General features: G+C 52.2%; 2 protein-coding genes across 10 annotated transcripts in view; one reads left to right on the plus strand and one right to left on the minus strand.

Annotated features, from left to right (window-relative positions):
* The window catches only part of SH3RF2 (SH3 domain containing ring finger 2), a 42649-nt gene extending 34328 nt beyond the window's left edge, over positions 1–8321 (minus strand). For 3 of the 5 annotated variants that reach the window (XM_083798600.1, XM_083798597.1, XM_083798598.1), the window contains exons 1-2: positions 4919–8321; positions 3853–4345 (exon numbers count right to left, since the gene is read on the minus strand). In XM_083798600.1, the coding sequence (XP_083654726.1) occupies positions 3853–4224 (372 nt within the window). In that variant the 5' untranslated portion in view covers positions 4225–4345; positions 4919–8321. The remainder of the gene's footprint in view (positions 1–3852; positions 4346–4918) is intronic. The other 2 variants (XM_083798601.1, XM_083798599.1) reach the window with 1 other exon arrangement.
* Positions 1–21905, plus strand: part of GRXCR2 (glutaredoxin and cysteine rich domain containing 2) — a 31183-nt gene extending 9278 nt beyond the window's left edge. The window contains exons 1-5 of one of the 5 annotated variants that reach the window (XM_083798604.1): positions 9954–10132; positions 10498–10558; positions 10650–16177; positions 18450–18665; positions 20307–21905. In XM_083798604.1, coding sequence (XP_083654730.1) covers positions 15833–16177; positions 18450–18665; positions 20307–20531 — 786 coding nt within the window. In that variant the 5' untranslated portion in view covers positions 9954–10132; positions 10498–10558; positions 10650–15832 and the 3' untranslated portion in view covers positions 20532–21905. Of the gene's footprint in view, positions 1–9953; positions 10559–10649; positions 16178–18449; positions 18666–20306 lie in introns of those variants that run through there. The other 4 variants (XM_083798605.1, XM_083798603.1, XM_083798606.1 and 1 more) reach the window with 4 other exon arrangements.
* The last annotated feature ends 13 nt before the right edge of the window (positions 21906–21918 follow it).

Genomic DNA, 21918 nt, shown 5'->3' on the forward strand with positions numbered 1-21918 from the left:
GTTCAAAGGATTCAGTGTAAATTACTTACGCATTCACCTCCTAGCAAATCCTTTCATTTCTGAGTTCCAGACGGTTTATTACGTGGAGATCCTGAAAATCCTAAGTCTTGTCCTCTTGGCATAGACGTTAAGGATCTTAAGCCTGGCCAGACGTCCCTGGAGCAGCTTCCCAGGCAGCGCTCACCAGCCACATGCACAGAGCCAGAGCGCGCCCGGCCTGCGCTGCGACGCGGGAGGCACGTTCAGAAGGGGTGTCAGTGCCACCCAGTGAGAAATAGTTTGGGGTGGGCTGCAACTGAAATACTCCCTGTCCTCTGAGGGCTTTGGCTCCTTGGAGCTCCTGACTGCAGCCTGCATGGCGTACTGTTGATTGTTCAGCAGCTCTGCTGGGGACTGCTTGCGCCTCACACGCGGAATGTTGTGAATTCTTGCTATGTGATGAGGGGATTTATTTTGTTAATTATTTATTTTTGTGTTGGCTTCATGGACGCTTGTGAGGATGAAGACCAACAAGCTGTCAAGAAAACACCTCTGAGAGGAGAAACTTCAGTCTAACTTGTGATTTCTCAGCTCCATGGAGTAAAGGCAGGTTATTTATAGAAGGTCTTTTTTTGTAAAAACAAAGCATGTCCTGTATCCCGCTTTTGACGGCATATCTGGCTGCAGTGCAGCATGGCGTACGTTAATTTTGTTTGCTTTGTAGCATGAAGTGGTGTACGGTATTGGCAGTAATTAGTCTATGCAGATTGGGGCAGTCTTTCTTCGGAGACCACACCGCCGTCCAGTGCATTGCAGACAAACGCTGCATTAGGGGTCACCCAGGCAGCAGCTGCGGTGGGGCAGCTGTGCTGGAGCAGGGCTGCAGGAGCTCCGTGCCCCTTGGGATGAAGCAGGCCCTGTCTGGTGACGCGAAGGCCAGACCAGTGCCAGCGCTACTCAAAACCCAGCAACAAACTCAGTGTGCCCTGAAAAGCCGCTGGATTATGTGCATACAAGCAAAAAAGTGCCTTTCAGGGCCACGTGCACGCCCCAGCAGCGATGGTGCTGCCTCCTCCCGTGCCACGCCAGGGACAGGACAGGGACGGACACAGGAGGGGGACGCGCTGCCTGCGGGGTGGTGGGGACAGGCAAGCACCGGTCACGTTCCTGGGGACTCTCAGCGTCTGGGTGCCAGTGAGGCTGCAATCAAGATGCTTGGGAGCTGTCTGTGTATCTGGCCAGTTGGTTTTACTACTTATCATTTTCTCCTGGTTTGGGATTTTACTTGCTATTTTCCCCTGGTTTGGGATTTTTAAACTCGGGTCATTTCAAGAGTACTATCAAATCCTTGAAGATGCAGAGATAAGAAAGTTAAAATCAGCTCAGAAGTTTGAACTTTTCCACAAAAGAGATCTAAAAATAATCTTAAGACCAGATTTCTGGTTTGGAAGATGTCTTTGTGCTTGTTAAATAATAATAATTATGGTAGTAGGAGTAGTAATAATAACAATAATAATAATAACAGTAGTAGTAGTAGCAGCAGCAGCACAACGGTCTTAAATAAGCCCGTGGAGAGATGCTGATCTCAGAGGGACTTAGTAAAGGGTCCTTTCTTGCTCACTAAAGTCTTTAAGTGTTTTGTGAGCATCCACTGGTGCCAGCTGGCCGCGGGGCTGGGCAGTGCTGGTGGCAGGAGCCAGCGCTGCTGCTGCTGCTCCTCCGGCACCTCCGACGGGAGGTGAGGCTTCAGTCCTGGTGCCCACGCTGCTCACGGGAGCCACGACCACAAACCGCCTCCCATCCTCTTCTGCTGAAAATGTGACACTATTTTGTGCTATAAAAGGCAGCTGCCACAAAAGTGTCTGCTCTTAAGTTCAAGTTGCTGGAGGCCTCTGCGTATCCAAATTGCTTCAGCGATGTAACTCATCGCTCGTTCCTGGTGTTTGCACGCTCGATGCTGCAAGAAGGCAAGCCGTCCTTGCTGTGTCCTGGCCTCCTTGCAGCACGGGCACTGGCAGGGGTCCCCGCTGCTGCAGAGAAAGAGCTGCTGGTGCCGGGAGTCAGCCCCATGAAGGGTGTGCGTGCACTCCTGCCCCCTCGGGCAGCTGTAGTGGCACGGCCCAGGCTGCGTGTATTTGGAATCACCAAAATCCAAATGTGACTAATGGTCGCGTTCTTCACCTCGCAGTTGAGGTTTTCAAAGTATTTTCTAATTAATTAACTCATTAAGTCCAAGAGCATTCCAGTGTACTGTTTTACACCCCTTCATCAGAGAGCGCGGGGAGCCGGGGCCACCCCGGTGCCTTTTGGCAGTGCCGCGCGGTGCCGACCCTGCTGAGCGCCCACGGCCGGGCCGCGCGCTTCGGCGGAAATGCTTCAGGAGCTGCCAACAGGAGAGCTGCCGCGGTGCAACACCAGCAGCAAGCTTCTACCTGTCCTGAGAACTAGTATGGAAACGCAAAAGGGGCGAGAGAGAAGAAAAATAAATATGAGCATGTTTGCCGGGGAGCGCCGCTCACTGCCTGGGGCTCGGGCTGCCTCTCCTCTGAGCTGAGGCACGAATTCTCGGTACAGACGAGCACGGGGCAGAAGTGGAGGACACCTGTGGGGCCTTCCCACCTGCGGGCACTCACAGCTGCGTGGCCACGGCCGAAGCAGCAGCCGTGATGCTCCCGTGCACCGGGGCCGCTGCTCCCCGCCCAACCACTGCGACGTGCCCCGGGGTAGGACACTGGGTGCCGCGGCACAGGAATTGTGTCTGCTGCCCGTGGTAAAGGGACTCATTGCACGTCTCAGGCCACACTGCCACATTTTCCGGTGGGAAAACCTGGGACACGAGCTCCAGAGATAGGCCTGGCTGCTGTGTGCGACATGTTCAGGATGACCCATCAGTGCTCCAGAGGTTCCCTGCGGTGCGTGCAGCAGCTCGGGCCCACACGAAGCGCGGTGTCCTCTGCAGCCGTAGAGCCTCACACGCAAGCGTACGCCTTTATAACACGCCGGTTAGAAAACCTGTTACGAGTCTGCCCCTGAGTTTGTGTCTCTGCAGTTCTGAGAAGTGCCCTCAGGTTTATCAGCCAATCGAGTCAAGCTTCTGAACGTTATGGAAAGCTTTCAGAGGTATTTTACAGAATAGTGCAGGTGAAAGAAATGGAAATCCAGGAATATAACACAGGAATGGTGAGGTCACGAGTCAGTCTTTTCTCAAAATGCAATCTGAGCCAGACTCCTTACCAGGTCTCATACCACATCCTAATTATTTCAGAAAAGCTTTTGTACTGTTAGAGAAAATTACAGAAACAACTTACAATTTTAAAATTAGCCTAGGAAATCATCACTAGATGAAGCTGAGTTTAATTTTTTTCCTTAGTGAACCTCAAAGTGTTTTGCCAGGGACATAAACATCATTATGCCCACTCCTTCCTTTTTAAAGCCTGGGGAAACTGAGGCGCAGATGAGAAACACCTTTTTCCACCTCTAATAGCTAGAGCCTTGCAACAACTGATTTAATTGCTATCAATCAAAAATCAGTAAATTGCCTGAAAGTTAAAGCATCTGAAATGCCCTCCAAATATCAGAAGCACCTCAAAACTCCAGAGAAAAACAGCTGCTGTGAAGTTTTTGTAAGGGGAAAGGCAAGCTATTTTTATCTAAGCCTGGGATTCAGTGCAATTACTGTTGTGATGAGCTCCAAATAGTCAAATATCACAAGGAAACAGCAGCCAGATTTGCAAACAAAAGGACAATCTCTCCTACTTCAAACATCAGCATGTATGCATAGCAGCAGTGCTAGCATGGAAGTTTCATAGCTCTTGGCACAGAGGAACAGATCTGTATGCCCACGGCAAAGGGGAAAATGTGGCTGGTGCTTACCCCATCCATGTGGATCCTGGGGCTGGTCGCCAGCCGGTGCTGGTGGAGCTGCAGACCCCGCGGGAGCCTCCGGATGGAGGCGGGGGAGGACAGGAGCCCCGACCTCTGCATTGAGCCGAACCGGGGAGCATTCTGTCCGTATCTGACTCCATCCAGCAGGCGAATGAGCAGCAGGTTGGACGGGAGCTGCTCGATGCCACAGAGGACGAGCGTCCTGCACTCAGGGCACCGGAGCTCCTTCTGGGATTTCAGGATCCTCTGCAGACAAGGCTTGCAGAAAGTGTGCTGGCACGGCAGCACCTTTGCTGTGGCGTCGAGCTTTTCAAAGCACACCGGGCACTCCAACAGGTCGAGCAGAGCCAAATCATCCATCTTCAGCGCAGGGCTCCCGTCACGGGCCGCGCCGGGGACATCCACATGACACGGGCAGCCGACACGACGCCTCTGTGCACCCGCGAGACCGGCACCGAAACCCTGGGCTCAGGCAGCTACCCTGCACGGAGAGGAGGGGAGGAGGAAAAAAGAGCAGAGCTCGACTGCTGGAGTATGTAATACATCCCACCTACATCGCAAGGCAGTGCCTCACGAGCCAATTTGCAAATGCATGCTTTGCGCTCCCATCCAAGCCCGAAGTGAGTCATTCGTGATTCAGGAGCGCGAGGGGGCCGTGCCCGGGCGGGTGCCAGCGGCCGGGGAGCCCCGCGGCGGGCCAGGGGCTGCGGCGGGGCCGAAGGCTCCGTGCCCGGCAGGGCGGCTGGGGCAGGCCGGGTGCCGTCCTTCCCGCTCACACTCCAGCAAAGTTCTCTCAAATGCTGTCTGCCCTGTGGGTCATAACTGGCAGCACAGCACAGGTGCCCCCAGCCCAGCGATGCGAGCCCTGGCAAACGTCGCCTTGAACCTGTTTTCTCTCGGCTCTGGCTTAAAGCAGCCGTCGGCTGCCCGCAGCCCCTCGCACACCTACACACTGCCTTGTTTGCAAGATCGCTCCTAATTAAGCTTTCTATCTGCCAGTTTTGACAGCAGTTCTATAAAAAGCCCTCCAAACACAAATATAATCCTGTTTTACCTTGGAGAGACGCGGGGAGCTGCAGCGACATCCGCGCCCAGCCGGGCTGCCTGAGCTCTCCCTGCAGCCCCGGACAATTATTCCTCCCAATTCCTCCCACGGCCTGAAGTCACTCAACCCGTTCGGCTCCTTCGGGGCTGCGCGCCGATCTTCACTCAAGCAGGCTGCTGCGGGTTCAAGTCACGGCTTGTGGGAGCGCTGCGTCTCCCGAGCATGCCACCCGGGCTGGAGCGGGATGCTGCCCATGCCAAACCCCTCCAGGTGCTGCAGCGAGCAGCGCCGTGACACTCGTGCACACCCCTCGGCGTGCCCTGGGTGCGCGCGGCTGCGGGACGGCTCCTTGCTCTGCTGCCCTACAACAGCGAGCGGCGGACGGAGCAAAGATCCAAGAGATTTGCCTTTACCATCTCTTCCATACCTCAGCCGTGTGTTTGCAAACCATGAATTAGAGGAAAGGATTGTAAATCTAAAGGAATTATTTCAGTTTGGTCCTTCTGCAGACAATGCACAGGACATCCTTCATGAAGGACTACGTCAGCAGACGTTGTTAACTCGGTTCTTTTAAAAGCTTTTCCCTACCGATCGTGATTTTGTCAAAGCAAAGTTTTTTCTCTCTCTCTCTCTCTCTCTTTTTTTTTAATGGTGGCCATTTGGCTAAATTAAAACGTTGATGAACATCTTCAGGATAATGCAAAAAAAACACAATTACTTCACTCTGTTTCATCTCAGGTTTCCATCTACTTTGGTATTTCTTTGTAGCCTGTCATGTGTTGATTCATGCTTGGCTGACTGAGTGCACAATTTTTAATGAATGACGTTGAAAACATCTAATCGACTGGCGTTATAAAATGCAATGTGTGACATCAACTATATTGAAAACAGTTTTTGAAGTTTTTTTCTTTTTTACATATTCTTCCCTATTTCTGTTCTGTGGTTAATACTTACATGTTGCATTTTCATCTGATTAGAAATGGAAGAGAATTATGAAATACCTTGCAGCTAGGAAATGGTGGGAAATGAAGCAGACCTGCTGATTTTGTGCACGCTAGGTAATGATAACCTTTCACGAAACTTGTTTGTGAGTCCTTTTTCAATTTTTCTTAAACTTTCGGTAAGGCCCAACCTAGTCTAGTTGTGCTGTCCAAACAATGGGCGGGATTGAAAGTCTGCCTGAGAGGACACCGATTTCGCGGTGCAGTTCTCTACCCCGTGGCAGATTTCCATGGAAATCCGTGGGTGCTGTGCAGCGGGTCAGGCGCGCTGCTGCCCCGTGTCCCAGCTGGTGCCATCCGTGCTCCTGCCACCTCCCAGCCGTGCTCCTGCCACCTCCCAGCCGTGCTGAGCACTCGTGGCCAGGGCAGGAGCCAGGTGCTCGGTGTCTGTGAGCCTGCTGCAGCACAGTAGCAGCTCTTGGGGCTCTCCAAGGGCTGCATCTTCGTTTTCTCCAGTGAAACGTGTCCCTGTGGGCAGCAGGCAGTGTTTTTTCTCCCAAGAATGCCATGGTATGCTGGAACTCTGGGCAGCTCTTTCCGCCTGAATTTGGTAGTGCTTACAGCCCAGCTCCAGCCTGCCCGGAGTGTGTGCACCGGGAACGGCTCAAGCAGGGAGCGGGGACCTTTCCTACCGGGAGCTTCCAAACTGCCCTGTACAGTGAGGCTCTGATCTTGATTGCAGTCTCTGGGTTCTGCTGCAATGTAAAAAAAAAAAAAGATGATGCCAACTCTTAGCATTCATATAACTCCTTCAAAGCGCTTTCCAAACGCTAATTCATCTGTGGAACGCCCCTTGGGCTGTCACCCCCACTTTGTATGGAAAAGTTCAGGGGATGAGGCCACTCTGCAAATCAGTGCCCGAGCTGGGCCTAGGTGTGAGGCCGGTTCTGCGCCCGGTGCTCAGACCACCCCGCCGAGCTCTGTTACCTGCCACCGCCTCTCCCTTGCGGTGCGTCTCGTAACTGGGGCTAAAAAACAAAGGCAGAGCTAGGAAGCTGCCAGTCCTTCCCTTTCATTGAAGCAGTCTGCGCTTGATGCCGATGCTGTAATTAGCTCAGGGCTGGATGCGGCGGGCGCTGCTCCCCCGCAGCGGCATCGCGCCCACCCAGCGCGGCCGCCCCCAGCCCCAGCACCCGCGGGGTGCCCTCGGCCCCGGGCCGCGCGTGGGGCCGTGCTGGAGGGCGGCAGGGCCGGGCAGGGCAGGGCCGGGCACGCTGCCTGGCTGAGGCGGTGGATCGTGCCGCTGGGAGCTGGGAAGCAGCACTGCCAGCAGAAACAGCCGCTCCGCTCTGGTTCAGCGCCTGTGCCTGCAGGGAGCAGCGTCTTCTGGCCTGGCCCCATCTCCAAAGCTGTCTCAGGAAAGAGCTCGGAGGAATCCCGGACAGCAAGCACACTTTGCCACCTCGTCCGGCAGCAGCCCCGTGCCTAGCGAGGGTTTCTGTCCACCCAAGTCAGCTGCCACGGACAAGAAGCGCTCGGTGTGTTACCTCAGGGCTGCCCTGGGAGAGCCCCACGCCCCCGGCTCCTGACCTCCCGCTGCAGGGTCCCGGGAGCCCACCCGCCGGGCCTGGCGCTCACCCTCCTGCGTGCGGCTCCACCCCGCTCCAACAGCTGCGGCTGCGAGCTTCCAGCGCACAATCACACCGCTGCAAATAGTATTTCCTTTTACCAGTTTTGAATTTCACATATTTTAGCATTGCTATTTCCAGTTCTTGTGATTATGAGACACTAACGTGTAAATAAGCTTTGCGTTTAATGCCTTTAGATCACAAAGAACTTCATGAAGGTAGATGTAATTACTGCCTTTTATGGAGGGGGAAAAACAGAGGTGGGGTGGCTTTTCAAGGTCATAAAAGCGACCAGTGGCAGTCAAGAAGGGGCCTGACATCAAATAACTACTGTGATCAGCTTTGCCTCACGCACGACCTGGCGTATTGTGATGCATCCTTACAACATTGAAATGAATTTCCTCGCTCTTCCTGTGGCTGCCTGGGCAGGGTTAACAGAAGACAAGGCATTGCTATAGGAAATGGGAACCTCCTCTCCTCTCACCTCATACGTACTGTACAATTCCTGCGCTGAAGGGTGATGAACCTGTGAAAATCCTACAATAGCAAAGTGAACATACAACTGGTTCATACAGCCCAGCTAATTTTTAAGCTGATTGCTGTGCCAAACAAGACAGCTTCCTTCGGACCTCGCCGTGCCCTGCTGCCTTCCCGTGCTCCGACTGACCCCGTAAGGGCACGGGCGCATCCCTGCGTGGCTCCTTGTGCAGAGCTGCCCGCGGGGGCTCCGGGGCGGGTGGAGCAGCGGCTCTCCTTCCCGCATCCCCTCGTGCTCGCCGCTTGAAATAACAACGCTGAACGGTGCGAGCGGGTAGAAGGAGCTTCCCCCAGCACCCCTCACAGCCTGTGTTTCGGGGTCCTCCTCCGTGCCTGTGTGCTCTGGCCCACCAGGAGACCTGCTGGGTGGCTGGGGACCAGCCCGGCACCCGGGGACCCCGGGATGGGCACGGGGCTGTGATACGGGGCTGCTGCAGCAGCGCCACGGAGCCACAGCCTGCATGCGAGGAGCCGGAGCCGGCAGAGGGCAAAGGCTCGGCAGCTCCTCGCCAGGAGTTTATAAAAAGCCTTCTGTCACACTGCTTATCGCGAGTGGGTGCCGCACGCCTCCTCCTCCGGGGAAATAAGGGACCTCTCGTTCCTTTTTTAGATCCTGGAGGGCAGGGAGAGGGGGTGCCACTTACACGCTGCTGCAAATTATAGATCTGATGCTAACAGCTTGTCCTCCTACCACCCACCACCCAGGCACGCTGAGCGGCTGTGGTGGCTGCGAGGGGAGGCGAGCGGCAGCCCCCGCTGCCCCCTGCCCCGGCGGCAGGGACGAAGGCGCCTGTCCCCAGGCACTGCCCTGGCCTTGCTCGCGCTGCTGCGCCCCGTCCTCGGGCAGCGGCACCGGGGCTGTGGCGTGGCTGCCGCACGGGCAGTCCTGTGCTGACGGAGAGAAGCTGCTGCACGTTTAGCAATTAGACATAACGAGGCGGTGTGAATCTGCAGGATCTGTGCAGCGTGGGGCCCTGCAGAGAGCAGAGCAGAGGCCACCCCGAGCTTTTCCACCCCCCACACCGTCCGCCTGTGCTGCGGTGCCGCCGAGGCAGCGCGGGGGACACAGGGCGCTGCTGCCCACACAGCAACATGGGAAGCGCGGCTCAGCCCGGTGTGCCACAGCTGATGGAGGAGCACCAAGCACCGAGGAGCTGCCTGCACCGGTCAAGAAGAGCGTTTTAGAGCGCTGGTCATTAATCTTAGGGCAAGTCAAATGATGTCGTTTGTACCTAATAGCCTTTAACAGGTTTGCTGCTGGGTAACATGAAGCCTTCAGCCCACCCAAAAGTAGCTGGAGCAGAGCGGTGCCTATCTAGACATGGAGAAGTATTTTTAAGTGAAGCTCGGATGCTGATTTTCCTTAGGATAGGCTGCTACACACCCGCTGAACTGGCGTTAGCAGCAGCAGGTGGTGCGTGGGCACCGTCCCGCGCCCCTGGCCCTGGCCCCCTGCAGCCAGCTCCCCGCACGGGGCCGAGGGCAGGGCCGGCCTGGCTCAGCTCTGTGGTCCTTCTTTCCCTGCAGTGCACTGAAGGACCACAAAATGCGCAGCACTAAATCCTGCTTCACTGGGATTCACCCGATAGGGGCTGAATCTGCAGGGATGCAATTTCCATTTTTTAAGACAAGAAGAAATAAATGTTCTCGAGTAGCAATAGACCTGAGCACCAGCCTAATAGGCCTTTGAACATTGCTGTGAGTACTTCTCAGCTGCTCTTCACACAGGTCTGACCACAGAAAATGTCAGGCTTCAGTTACCTAATTAAATACAGATGCAAATAGCAACGCTGCTTGCAATGATACATCTCCTTTTAGTGTTCCCAGGTGCTTCTGGCCGGCAGGAAGGCAGCAACTGCCGCAGCCTAGCCAGGGAGGCAAGCTGGGTTATAAATGCACAGCGAGCACCAGTGTTGGGTGTGGAGTGTGGGGGTGAGGCTTTAGCAGCCTGTGCAGAAATAAATCTGCTGAAAATGTGCTTGTGCCTTGCTGAATTAAGGAGCAACCGGTCCAGCTATTTGCTGCCTCTTCACTGGGTCGTGCTGTGACTGGGGGCTGGCAGCTGGGCTTTGCTTTCCTAACAGCCCCTGCCCAAGCAGTGCTGCTTGTGGGAGGAGGTCTGGGGAGCGGGAGCTGAGCGTGGCCGGGTTTGGGGAGCGGGAGCTGAGCGTGGCCGGGTTTGGGGAGCGGGAGCTGAGCGTGGCCGGGTTTGGGGAGCGGGAGCTGAGCGTGGCCGGGTTTGGGGAGCAGGGCTGCTCTGTGGGGGTGCACCGGTGCGTGTGCCCGGGAGTGCCCGGGGGCTGTGCCGCAGCCCTGCTGCAGGCTGGTGTTAGCTGTGTGCTCACCTCCCATGCGAGGTGGTGATAACAGGAACTGCGGCTCCGTGTCACCACCTTTCTGGGAATGCTCACTGGGAGGTAACAAGTGCTGTTGTTTGTTGTGTGCACTTTTTTTTTTCTTTTTTTTTTTTTCTGGATTCCAGCCTCATGCAGATCAGTTCACGCTGCTCCCAGGAGGCAGCCTAGGGAGGTTTGCTTCTCAAGGTAGGACTCAAGTCCTGGGAATTTCCCTCTTTGAAGCACTTTTTCCTGGTTTTTGTTTCCTTGTGACTTCAAGATTTTTATGCTTACTCAGGACTCTTCCCTCACCTGCCCATGCACAGTCTCTCGGGCTGAGGTGGGTGCTCAGCGAGCTGACTTTCATCCAGAGCCTGCACGGCTCCTGGAGGTGCCAGGCATCCTCCGCTCCTGTTGACTTCAGCCTCCAGGAATGCGTGGCAGGCCCTGCCTTGCATGTCAGCCAGGAAGCGGCCAGCCAGATGAGGCGTTCCTGGCTTGTTTTCCTAGAAAAATGGAGCCTTGTGGATTGGCGGTGTATGAGAATGTGGGTATGTGTAGCTGTGCCTGTCTGTGCACCCCCACACCTTGTGAAGCCAGTTTAGTGGGGAGGAAAAGCTCCCAGAATTTTAAATATCCAGTAACTTCTATGAACAGGGGAGGCTGGGCCCAAAAAGGAGACCCTGTGAGCCCCTTCATGGTAAGAACGGTGCAACGTGACCTCGTGAATCTACTTTGACCTGAAAAGCAGGCGTCAGCCTCAGCAATGTCTTCCTCAGGCTGGTGGGGCGATGGCCTGCCCTCAGCCACCGCCTTCACCAAGCACCTGCTGCGGCACTGCAGGCGGGGCAAGACCCCCGTAGGCACCATCGCTTCCGAAGCGGTCCAACATCAGCGTCCTGCCGAAGGGCGAGTCGCCTCTCCCCGCGCCTGGCCCCTCACACCTCGTCCTCGCGGGCGGTCCCCGGTTTGCGTCGGCAGCTGGTGCGTTTAAAAGGGAGGTAACTTTGAAGAAGTAACTCAAGGTTGTCACCTTGAGTTTATGAGATCAGAAATACGAGGATACTTTTCCCCTGGGGTGAGAAGAGAGATGGAGGCAGGCTGCTGGGCAGTCTTCTTGTGTGGCAAGGAGCTGTGGCAGCTGTTCTGCGTGGTGCTGGGTCCTTGTGGCTGGCAGCTCAACGCAGCGAGCCCTGTGCAGCTGACGCTGCTATGGGGAAGCTGTGCTCAGTCCGTTCAGCAGGGGATGGAAAAAAACACATTTTGCAATGAGTGATGAAATTAAGCTCCGTCTGTCAGGGCAGGTGCAGCGGTTGCAGTGCTGCTTGCCGTGCCCTTCTGGGAATGCCAAGCCCCGCTGTGCCCGGCTGCCACGTGGCGCTGGGGGAAGTCCCTGCTCACTGGTGCTGTGCCGCCAGCCCTCGCGCTGCTGCTGGTCCCTCTGCAACCTGGGGACAGCGGGGAGCGGCTGAAGGGAGCCCGGGGGTTGGAATGAGCTGCGAGCACACGAGTTCGTGGTTCTCAGGCCAAGAGCTGAGGACCAGCCTTGGCTGGGTAGCCCACGCTTCTGTGCAAGGCTCTGGCACTGCTGCTGCTGCGGCTCGGCGTCTGCTTTTCTGCTTTCACAGGGGCTTATCTCAAAGCCCGAGCTGTCGGCTAACGGGCATTCTGCACCCACCAGCTAAAGGAAGAGAGAGGCTGTGGCTGCTCTCTATAAGTATGTCAGGAGGTAAATCTAGCAAAGGAGAAGTGCTGTTACACTGAAGGACTGTGTTTGTGCAAGCACAAATGTGCACAATTGGCTGCAAACAAACCTGGTCAAGAAACCAGAATACTCCAAACCATGCAGTGAGCAAGGGTCTGTAACAGCCTCTGACAAAGCTGCAGGGGCCAGGGCCTGCAGACGTTCCTGCCTGCTCAGCTCCCCACGACACGGTGCTGCGGTACGGCGGCAGCATGGGCACCACGGCGGTGGCGGGGGCGGCAGCTCCCTGGGGCCAGGAGCCCTCCGGGAGCAAGGTCTGGGGCCAGCCCTGGCCGGGCAGGCTGCCTGCTCCGTGCCGCCTGCTGGGTGCCTGGGGACGGGCTGCCCCTGCTGTGGGGGAACGCAGAGCAGCAGCAAGGAGGAAAGCTTCCTTCTGCTGACAGACAATTATGGTTAATGTGGCATGCTGATATTTCCTCGTATTCACCACCACATTTACTGTGGTAATGCCACTATCTCCTCACCATGAGGTCTCACAACTGCTTTGTGATTCCTTCCCTTTCTCTTTGTGCATCCAGAAGGTGTCTAAGTGCTGGTGAGTTTTTCCCAGCATTTATATAAAAAAATATATTTCCATAGGCTAGCAGCAAGTAGCTCTGTTTGTGACTTCGTGCAGTATCTTTTCTCTCCTGCTTTTACTTCATCTCGTCGGCACACACACACAGAGCCCTCTTCAACTCCATTAAATTATTGGCTAGAATTATCTTCTTGACCCGCTGATCTGAACCTTTCTGCTTGCTACTCCCACACTGAAACAAGTTTAATGCTTGTGTCCTTTCAAGCTTCTACCTTGCTCCTTTGCTTCCTTCGTATCTGACCTGCCCTCTGCTCCGTGACCGCCTGCTCCATGGCCCTCTAGCCTCTCTTTGTGTCTGCCAAAGCTGGCTCAGGCCCTTTCGTGTCCCCTCTCCTCCGCCTTACTTTAAGGAGCCGTTGCTGTGCTTAGAGTAACGCGACCAGCGGGGCAGGGCTGCGGCGTTCTGGCGCTGCGGCAGCTGAAGCCGTGACACCTTTCCACATCCCTGCGTGTTGCCTACCCGGTGCTTGCACAAGGATGGGCACTGCAGTGCTTGCAGTAAGGAAGTAAAAATGAGCAAAGCACAACAAAACATTTTTCAGCGAAATGTGCAGGTGGAAACATGTCTTCACATGGTTACAGGGCAGTTCGCTATTGCTTTTCTATCTGTCCTAGTTTGTACATAACCTGCTTTGTTGCAATAGATCTAAAACAGCGTGTTGCACTCCTTAGGGCAAGGGCCGTCCATCTCTTTGTTCTGCACAGCCTCCAGCACGCTTCCAACAATCAGTTAATATTTCTTGACGTGGAGAGGAGGATGAAGACAGGGTGCATGCTTGAAAGGCAGATGTCATTAAAATCCAGTGGAAAGAAGGCTAAAGGAAAGCTTAGTGCAGGGATAACCTAGATCACGAAACAATGATTTCACTGTTGTATGCAAAATTGCTATTGTATTTGTGGTGAGGACCGACTGGCTGTGGGAAACGAGCCCGGGCTGATGCGTGAGAGCAGAGCGAGTGCTGCTGCCGGCAGGGCTGCGGCAGGCGGGCAGCGTCCCGCTGAGCTCCGGCCCGTCCTTACCCTGCTCCCCAGCTCCGTGCTGAGCGCGCCGCGGTGCTCCCCTGCGGGAGCGAGACTGCTGCGGCTTCAAACCCTCTGCCTGGAAAGCCCCTGCTCGGCATACGCGGGGTGGGAAGGTTGGCCCGGGCTGGGGAGCGCAGCCCCGGCAGCCGCAGGTGGCTTGTAGCCAGAGGAAAGCTGTCTGATACTGCTCCAGAGGATGGGATTGTTCTAACACGAAAATTATAGGGCCATGGCAGGTTTGTTGCGTTGTGACAGCACCTGTAAGTAACTGTGTGTACTGGAAGCCACTTTGCTCGTCTAGCAAATGTAGCTTGTGACTGTGGTGCTCTCATTGCTGCTTTCAACTTCTTTTCCTGTTTGATTGTTCCCTTAATCAAAAGAAAATGAACACCAATTACGCTACCTTACAAAGTGTGATTTGTGTCAATTAAGACTGCTGGTGTACCTTTGAAAAGCAGTGATGCTGAGGCCTGGTTCACGTAGGACATGCAAGAGAAAGGGGTGGATCAAGCTTCTCGAGTAAATGCAGTAAGAGCTGAGTTTGATTAATGCAAATCAAAATTTTCTTATAAAGCGAGATCCTCCTGTCTGAGATAGGAGGGCAGCCTGACATGAGCATTACCAAAACGTTTTGGAAATGAGAAGGGTGTGTCCGGGGCTGTGTGTTTACATGGGCAAGTTCACACAGGTTCTCCTGGCAGAACGCACAGCCTGTGCGTGCCCCCACGAGGCTTCCAGCAGCCCGAGGAGCCTGCACGGGCAGCGCCCGCCCCAGCAGAGCCGCTCTCGGCGCAGGAAGGCAGGCGGGCTGCGGGACCGGCCGCTGCAGGAGGCTTCTTCCAAGGGCCAAGCGTGCGCTCCGCGTTTTAACAACAAACATGCTTCTGAACTACCTGCCGAGCATTTCATGAACAGGAATTTAATGAAGCATTGGCATTTGAAAGAAGAGAGATTTAAAATATTGCTGTGTACACTTGATAAAACTAGGTGTTAGAAGACCTTTAAAAGCCAGCCAGCGCTTGCTTTATGGGTGCATTTTGCACCAAGCGCACTCGTCATTTTTCCCCTCAAAAGGCACGGGGCACGGTGACCGAGCACCTCCTTCAGCAGCAGGGCGTCGGCAGCGGGCAGGGGGCTCCTGCGCGCGCAGACGGGAGGCGTGCGTGGGGCGGCACGCTGCTGCACGGGCACCGAGGAGCTGCGGCACCCGTGGGGCGCTGGAGGAGGAGGCTGAGGAACTGCGAACCCTGTGAGGTGCTGGAGGAGGCCGTCTGCCCGCGGCACGGCTCAGACCTTCCTGCCCCGCAGCTGGGCCCCCGCAGCCCTGTGCTGCATCTGTCCCCTGGGAGAGGCGCGACCAAACGGGGCGGCCGCGGTCGGGTGCTCCTGGTGCGCCTGCAAGGGGCTGCACGGAGCAGGGGCTGGGCCGCTGGCCTCTCTCGGGAGGCGGCTGGCTTTCAGAAATTAAAAGCGAACCAGAACGGTCAAAAGGCCTGGAAAGCCGGCAAGAATTACAAATAGGGATTGAAAGCTAAAGAGAGAGAAAATCTTAATTAGATCTCCACCAACCTGTAGAGAAACACATTTGGATTAAAATGAAATGGAGCTTTGTACTCTCAGGGTTTCTGAGCAAGAATGGAAGAGGAATTATTCACAATTGCTATTTGTGAAGCCGGATTGCTTTTTCTGTGAACTTGTCTTTTTAAATTTTCACCTTGTCAGAAAACGGTGAAAAGCTGCTGGGATGGTGTATTTGGGATAGTTCTTATCACAGGACACGGCAGAAACATTTCCATGGCTGCAGAACACAGGCAGGGTTTCCTGTTTAATCCTCTCCTCCCCAAGGTAACTCCATTTCTCATTTCGTAGGCCAGCCTGTCCACCTTTCAGCAGAGTTCAGCAAAACTTGCCTTCTGTTTCACCACCACAGATATTTTCTCTTTGTGAATATCTATCAATATTTAATACAGCGGTGTCGGTTTTGCCGTAAGATGAGAGGAACTACTAGAAACCTTGAATTATACATGGTGTGTCTGGGGGAAGCTGAGGAGAGTTTTCTTTTGGACCCAAAGCTCTTTCAGTTGATCTCCAGGACCTGCGACTTGAAATCGTAATCATGGATGAGCACCAGAAGAAGCTCAGCCAAAGGCACGAGGGAAGGCCCCGCAAAGTGAGGTTCAAAATATCATCAGCCTACAGCGGTCGAGTGCTAAAACAAGTCTTCGAGGACGGGCAGGAGCTGGAGCCCCCGGCCAAAGAGCAGTCTCGGCGTTTCCTCCGGCACAGCTTTGAGCCGGGGAACCGTCCCTGCGCGGCGGGGGACGCGGCAGAAGGCAGGCAGTGCCCGCCAGCCAAGCTGAGTGCCCAGCGGATCAGCATATTCAAAGAGGATACGAAATACAGCCTCGCCAGCACCTCGCCTCTCCTCAGCGACTGCCCCTCGAGAGACGGCCACCGCAGGGTGAGTAACGCCCAGCCTTGGCTGCTGCCTGTTTTGTAGAGTAAGATGCAGCATTTCCAAGTGTTTCAATATCTACGCAGAGTAATCCTAATGCATCGAGAGCAGTCAAAAGTAAGGTGGATATTATCTTAATTAGTTATATTTTAAACATAGAAGTTGCATGACTTGAGCTGGCAAAAAGGTTAGTGCCCCTGGCAGCCTACCAGCGAGCCTCAGAGCGAGTCATGCACATCCTCTGGAAACTCAGAATTACCCTTCACCCGCTTTGAAACCCCGGCTTAGTTTCACTGGATATGTTATTAACATATAATTAACACCACTGATATAGAAGTGTCCTTTTAGCTGTAATAAAAAGCAAGTACATGTGTAATATATGTTAAATTGATTCATATACAGGGATTATGTTCATTTTCTTGCCCTGTCAAATTAGACTTATGTTATTTTTTACTGCTATTTGGTTTTATCAAACCTCTACGTACCAGCCAAACAACCCATATAATGATGGTGGTGTATCAGTACTGTTGATAACAGCCACGTTACCCTGAAACACAAACTCCAAATGAAGTGCATTATTGATATATTGATATAATCAGCATTTGTGAAATTCAAGGTGAGTCTGCTCATAAAAAAATGAGAAAAAGGAAGACAGCAAAAGGTAGCTAGCTTGTTCAATCAATACATCAGGCCTTTCCCTGGTAGACACCTCATTTCAAATCCAGTTCAGATTGAACAGCGAGCAGTTGTTGTTCAGAGACTGGTCTGTCCTTTGCCCAGGACACACCTTGCACACGCCATCCCAGTCCTACACTGGCTGTTTGGTGGTATCGCCCCGGTTGCTAGCAGAAAGGTCAAGAATTAAGGATGTCTCCAGGGAGAAATTTGAGTACACCAACAGCTGAAACATACAGAAAGTTGTACTGTCACCTGCTGTGGTCTCTTGAATAGTCACTTTGACCACAACTGAAGGGACTTGGGAGTGCTTTAGAAAGCATTTTATGTCTTAGTTTAAACATATTAAAAGTCTATTGGTGCTAATCAAAGTTTCAAAGTTGCATGTAGGAACACCAGACTGCTGATACTTGAACTACATTTAGTTGATACACTGGGCATCTATAACCAAAAATATCAAACCACTCTGAATGTCTTTTGCCCAAAGACAGAGCACTTATGTGATCCTATCTCTACCATTAATTTGTTCTGCATTCTTGGGTAATACTCATCTCTATTCCCTAGTCTCCCTAACCATAAGTACTTTGAGTAATCATGCTATCCAATATCTGTTTTGTTTTGTATCAACATGCACTCAGTATTTGGAGACACCACGTCTGCATAAGAAATACGAGGTGTTTAAAGCCTTCTGCGAACGGGCAGGGTTTGAGCTTGCTGCCCCTCCATGCTTCTGCTGGTACAAAGCAGCAGGTGCCCGGTTGCCAGCAGAGCCATCAACCAACCTGCATTGGATGATGTGAGTCTGTCACGGCATTTTCTTAGGAGAGCATCTCCTTTTGCATCGCTTCTTGACACTTACACAGAGCGAAATAGGAAGAGTTTGTAAAACAATAGGCTATGGTAACTGCCATATGATACCTGGTAAAATGCTAAGGGAAGGAGGGACCAGGTAAGCAAAATGCTGCTTTCAAAATGTGTTTGACCAGACCGAGGTTAGTTTAAAAATCATTAGAAAAGAATGCAAATTCGAGTGTCCCCATGGACGGTTATTTAGACTGGCTGTTAGGAACAAAATTTTGCATTAGAAAATTAGATTATTTTTTTAAATCATCTGACTGCTTTGCCAGCATTAATAAATGACTAAGAGAATTTTTCTTTTAAATCTGAAAAACCCTACCTACTCCAGTGACATTCAGTTGAATGTCACGGTCGGGATGGGGAAAGCTTTCCGGGATGTAAGGTCTCACTTCAACCCATCTGCAAGAAAGGAAGAAAGCAGAGCCCTAAGGGCAGTGGAGCTGGCATGTAGAGAAAAGCCACCTCTGCAGCTCCAGATGATGGTTACCTCTTTGGTAGCATTCGGTAGGGTTTGGAAGCTTTGACCCAAAGCCTGGGTGTGAGCTGGCAGCCCCGTCTGTCTGTCTTTCCATCTCTCCTCCCCTGTGTGCACCGTGCTCTGGAGGGCTGTGGGAAGCTGGCCCGTGGGGCAGAGCCCGGCTAGGGGCGGCCAGGCAGGAGGGATGTTCTTCTGGGAACCCAGGGATCGTCACTGTTTGCAGAGCGTATTCATACAGGTGAGACATTGATTAAGATCCTTCTACAGGCTTCCCCAATCATAGATTTTGGCAAGATCATCATCTACACAAATAACCTGAAAATCATCCGTGCACCAATGGACCAGAAAGAGCTCGTGAGAAGAATCATCCAGACTGAGGGAGTAAATGACTGGGCCTTCATATACCAGGAAAGGAAAGACAGAATCGGCACTGGACATAAAAAAGAGGTGGAGAAAAAGGTTGCCTGCAGCCAGTACATGCAGGTAAGTGATAATGGAAATTGCTTTTGTTCCCCAAGGCTTTTGGGTCTTGCAGTCCCAGTCAAACAGCTCAATATTCCCATCCAAGCCCCATCTATGTCTGTATCTGACACTTCAACTAAATTTGGATTAAAAGCATCACTTTGTTCCTCTTCCAACATGGAGATAACTAATCAGTGCTGCAGCACAGTTTGCACTCTGGGGACAGCTGCTCTGTTTCCAGCGTCCTCATGTCTCCCACTTGATGTTTCCCTCGGAGATCGCTGACATTTACGTAGTTTGGCTTAGGTCCATCTTTCTTCACTCTCTCCCAGCGGAATAAGAGCAGGCCTGAGTTTCTCCAGCCTGACAAGGCTAAACACAGCTGCCGTGTGGCTGAGACTGCCTGGGGCTAAAATTTTAATATCAGCTGAAATAGGATTGTGTCTTCCCCTTATTTTCTCACGGGTTAGTCTTTGTTGGTCAGAATCCCAATTAGTCTGACCATAATTTGATCCCACAAAACAATGCTGTCATGCAGGGTAAATACCAAGCATTACGAATTTGCCAACCTGAAACCAACCTCCTGTGCATAATGCAGGTTGCCTTGGATGCTCTGCAGCCATGAGCCTTGCTTGGGGCTCACTTACGTAAAGTTCCTGTGAAAACTGAGAACAACCCTGAGAAGCTAAGCAGCGATTTTTTCCTTGGTCAGTATTGAAATAAACACAGTTTTCAGAAAGAGGGCTTTAACATAAAAGCCAAGATTCATCCCATCTACTGGCAGAATTGCCTGTCTGAGATATTTGGGAACAAAGAGTAAAACCTGAAAGTACCAAGACTGTGGATTTTTTTTTCCAGAATAGTTTTGGATTCTTTATGCACTGGTAATACAAATATTCAATAAGATGACCAAACCACAGGAAGGTTGTTCTCCTGAGAAGTCAACTAATTTGGCCTATCAAATTACCATGTAGGCACGACGTAAAGCATACCTAGCACTAACTCCCATATCTTAGTTAAAGCCTCGTTCTGTTCTGCTGGGTAAGGCAGCACCGCTGCGCAGGAATGATGTGGGCCACTGAACTGACACCAAAACGGTGAACCTGTGCCCGGGTATGTTCTTCCTGGTGCAGATATTTAATCACTTCTGGGCTCTGTGGAAGTAGTGAATTTTAAGCTGAGATTTGAAAGAGGCTGGCAGCCCTGGAGCGAGTTGCAGGCACAAGGGGAAGCCTGAAAGAAGCCACGCGTGTGTCAGTGCTGGGGGACTGGCGGGGGCAGAGGGTGAGGAGCAATGCACGAGGAAAGGAAGCGTGGCTTAACACATTGCTGGTAAAACGGCCACATTAAGAAATGACAGGAAGATGGGGGACCTATGCAGACCCTTGCAAGAGGAGAAAAGCTGAATTTCAAGGTATTGTATTTCAAACTCAGGCACGTTAACTTCTCATTTTGTAGAAGTATCCACAAATTGTCCGCGGACACACAGAAGCCTTTACCTTGGAGATCTTGCTATAGAGAACCAAATGCTATTGGCAGAGCGGCATGTCAGGAACCATGATTACTTTAAAGACCAGAGGAGAGAATTTCCTGCTTTCAGCTGTTACTGACTTTGATGTCTGATATCGGGTACAGATTTTGTTCATGATCTTTCTGTTGCAGGAAGGCGATGCTGAACACACTTGTTCCCAGTGTAAAGGATCAGGCTCTGCTCCTTGCTCGCTGTGCCATGGAAGCAAGTTTTCAATGCTAGCAAACAGATTCAGAGAGTCCTACAGGGCTCTCCGATGCCCAGCTTGCAATGAAAGCGGCCTGCAGCCCTGCCAGATCTGTGCTGTACGACCAGAGCTGCAGCAGTCTACAAGCACCGCACCGATATTTTGTTGAGAACTTTGAATTATTTCATCTTCAAGCAGCCTTGCTCTAATAGAAAGATTTTTAAAGATGAGAAAGGCGCCTTATACACGTCTCACCGTAAATGCGAACACAGCACCTCTGCTACCAACTGTTCCTCTTGTTTGTTGCACACATCTGTTCAACTTTTTAATCAGCCCAGACCCTGTTTTGCAAACATGCTGCTTGTAGCCCTGTGGGGTGAACATATCCAGGCTGCTACATGACACGATCTGCGCTTAGATGTAAAGAACCTGTGTAAATGTCTCCTGCATCAGGAGCTCGGCCTGGATCTGCTGGCACTGCCCGTCAGTGCTGTTGGGAGCCCAGCACAGACGGATCCCCGCCAGCAGGCACCGTGGTAGCACAACAAAAAGCAGCAGAAGGCGCAGCTTGGGCACATCGTTAACAGTCAGGGTGTGAAGTCTGTTTGTATGACAGCAGGGAAGAACCAGAGTGGTGCCTCCCCTGGGTTTTAATTTGCTGAACATTTTAACATTACACCATCTTTTGTGATTAACTCTGAACTTGCCTTGCAGTGTCACAAGTGTTTCCTGAAGATTTTGCTGATTCTTACATCAGCTTTAACGGACACGATGATTCCTGTGGGGTCTGATTTATGGGGCGAAACTGAAAACTCTTCCCAAATCTGGAGCTATAAAAATGCACAGTAATTTATTATTATAAATAGAAGTTAATGAGTTTTTAGCCTACTTATGAGGAACTGCTGAACTAAAATTCCCCTCTCCAATGCTCAGCACTTTTCAGGATCAGGCTGGTGGTGAGCAGGATTTCTGTTGCTTAATATTAATCCCATGTTGTAATCTGCAAGAGGTAAACTCTAATTAGTTGAGGTGAAGCAATGATGCTGAATACTTTGCAGGCTGCCACTGGTGGTGCAGAACACAAGGGCTTCAAAAGGTGGAGGCAAACAGGGGAAATGTTTTTTTTTTTTTTCTTCCCATAGTCTTAAATCATTACATTTCATATTCATGAGTAATGGTAATGCAGCCTTCACTCGCGTATTACCTCCGAGACTGACGAGTTAAGAGACTGCTTGCACATTCTTCGTGCTGAGGTTGCAAGCCTAGGCAGGGTAGTTTATGGCCAAGTTTCTACTTCTCTGTGGTGGGCTATAAAATTTCTCCCCAATACTTAAATTACTAGAAATAATGCCCTTATAGCTCTTAGACTTCCATATGTCTCCTACTGAAATTTTTCAGTGCATACCAAGGGCTTAATTAAAAATAAATACAAATATAGCAGATACTTGATTTGCTTCATTTATCACGCCAGGATCTGCAATATGTATGAATGTGGCCCTCTGGGCATTAACTGAGGGCAGACGAGACCTCAGAAACCAGGAATTGATGTCAGGCAG

This window comes from Anser anser, assembly GCF_964211835.1.
Source record: "Anser anser genome assembly, chromosome: 14".
Lineage (NCBI taxonomy): Eukaryota > Metazoa > Chordata > Aves > Anseriformes > Anatidae > Anser > Anser anser.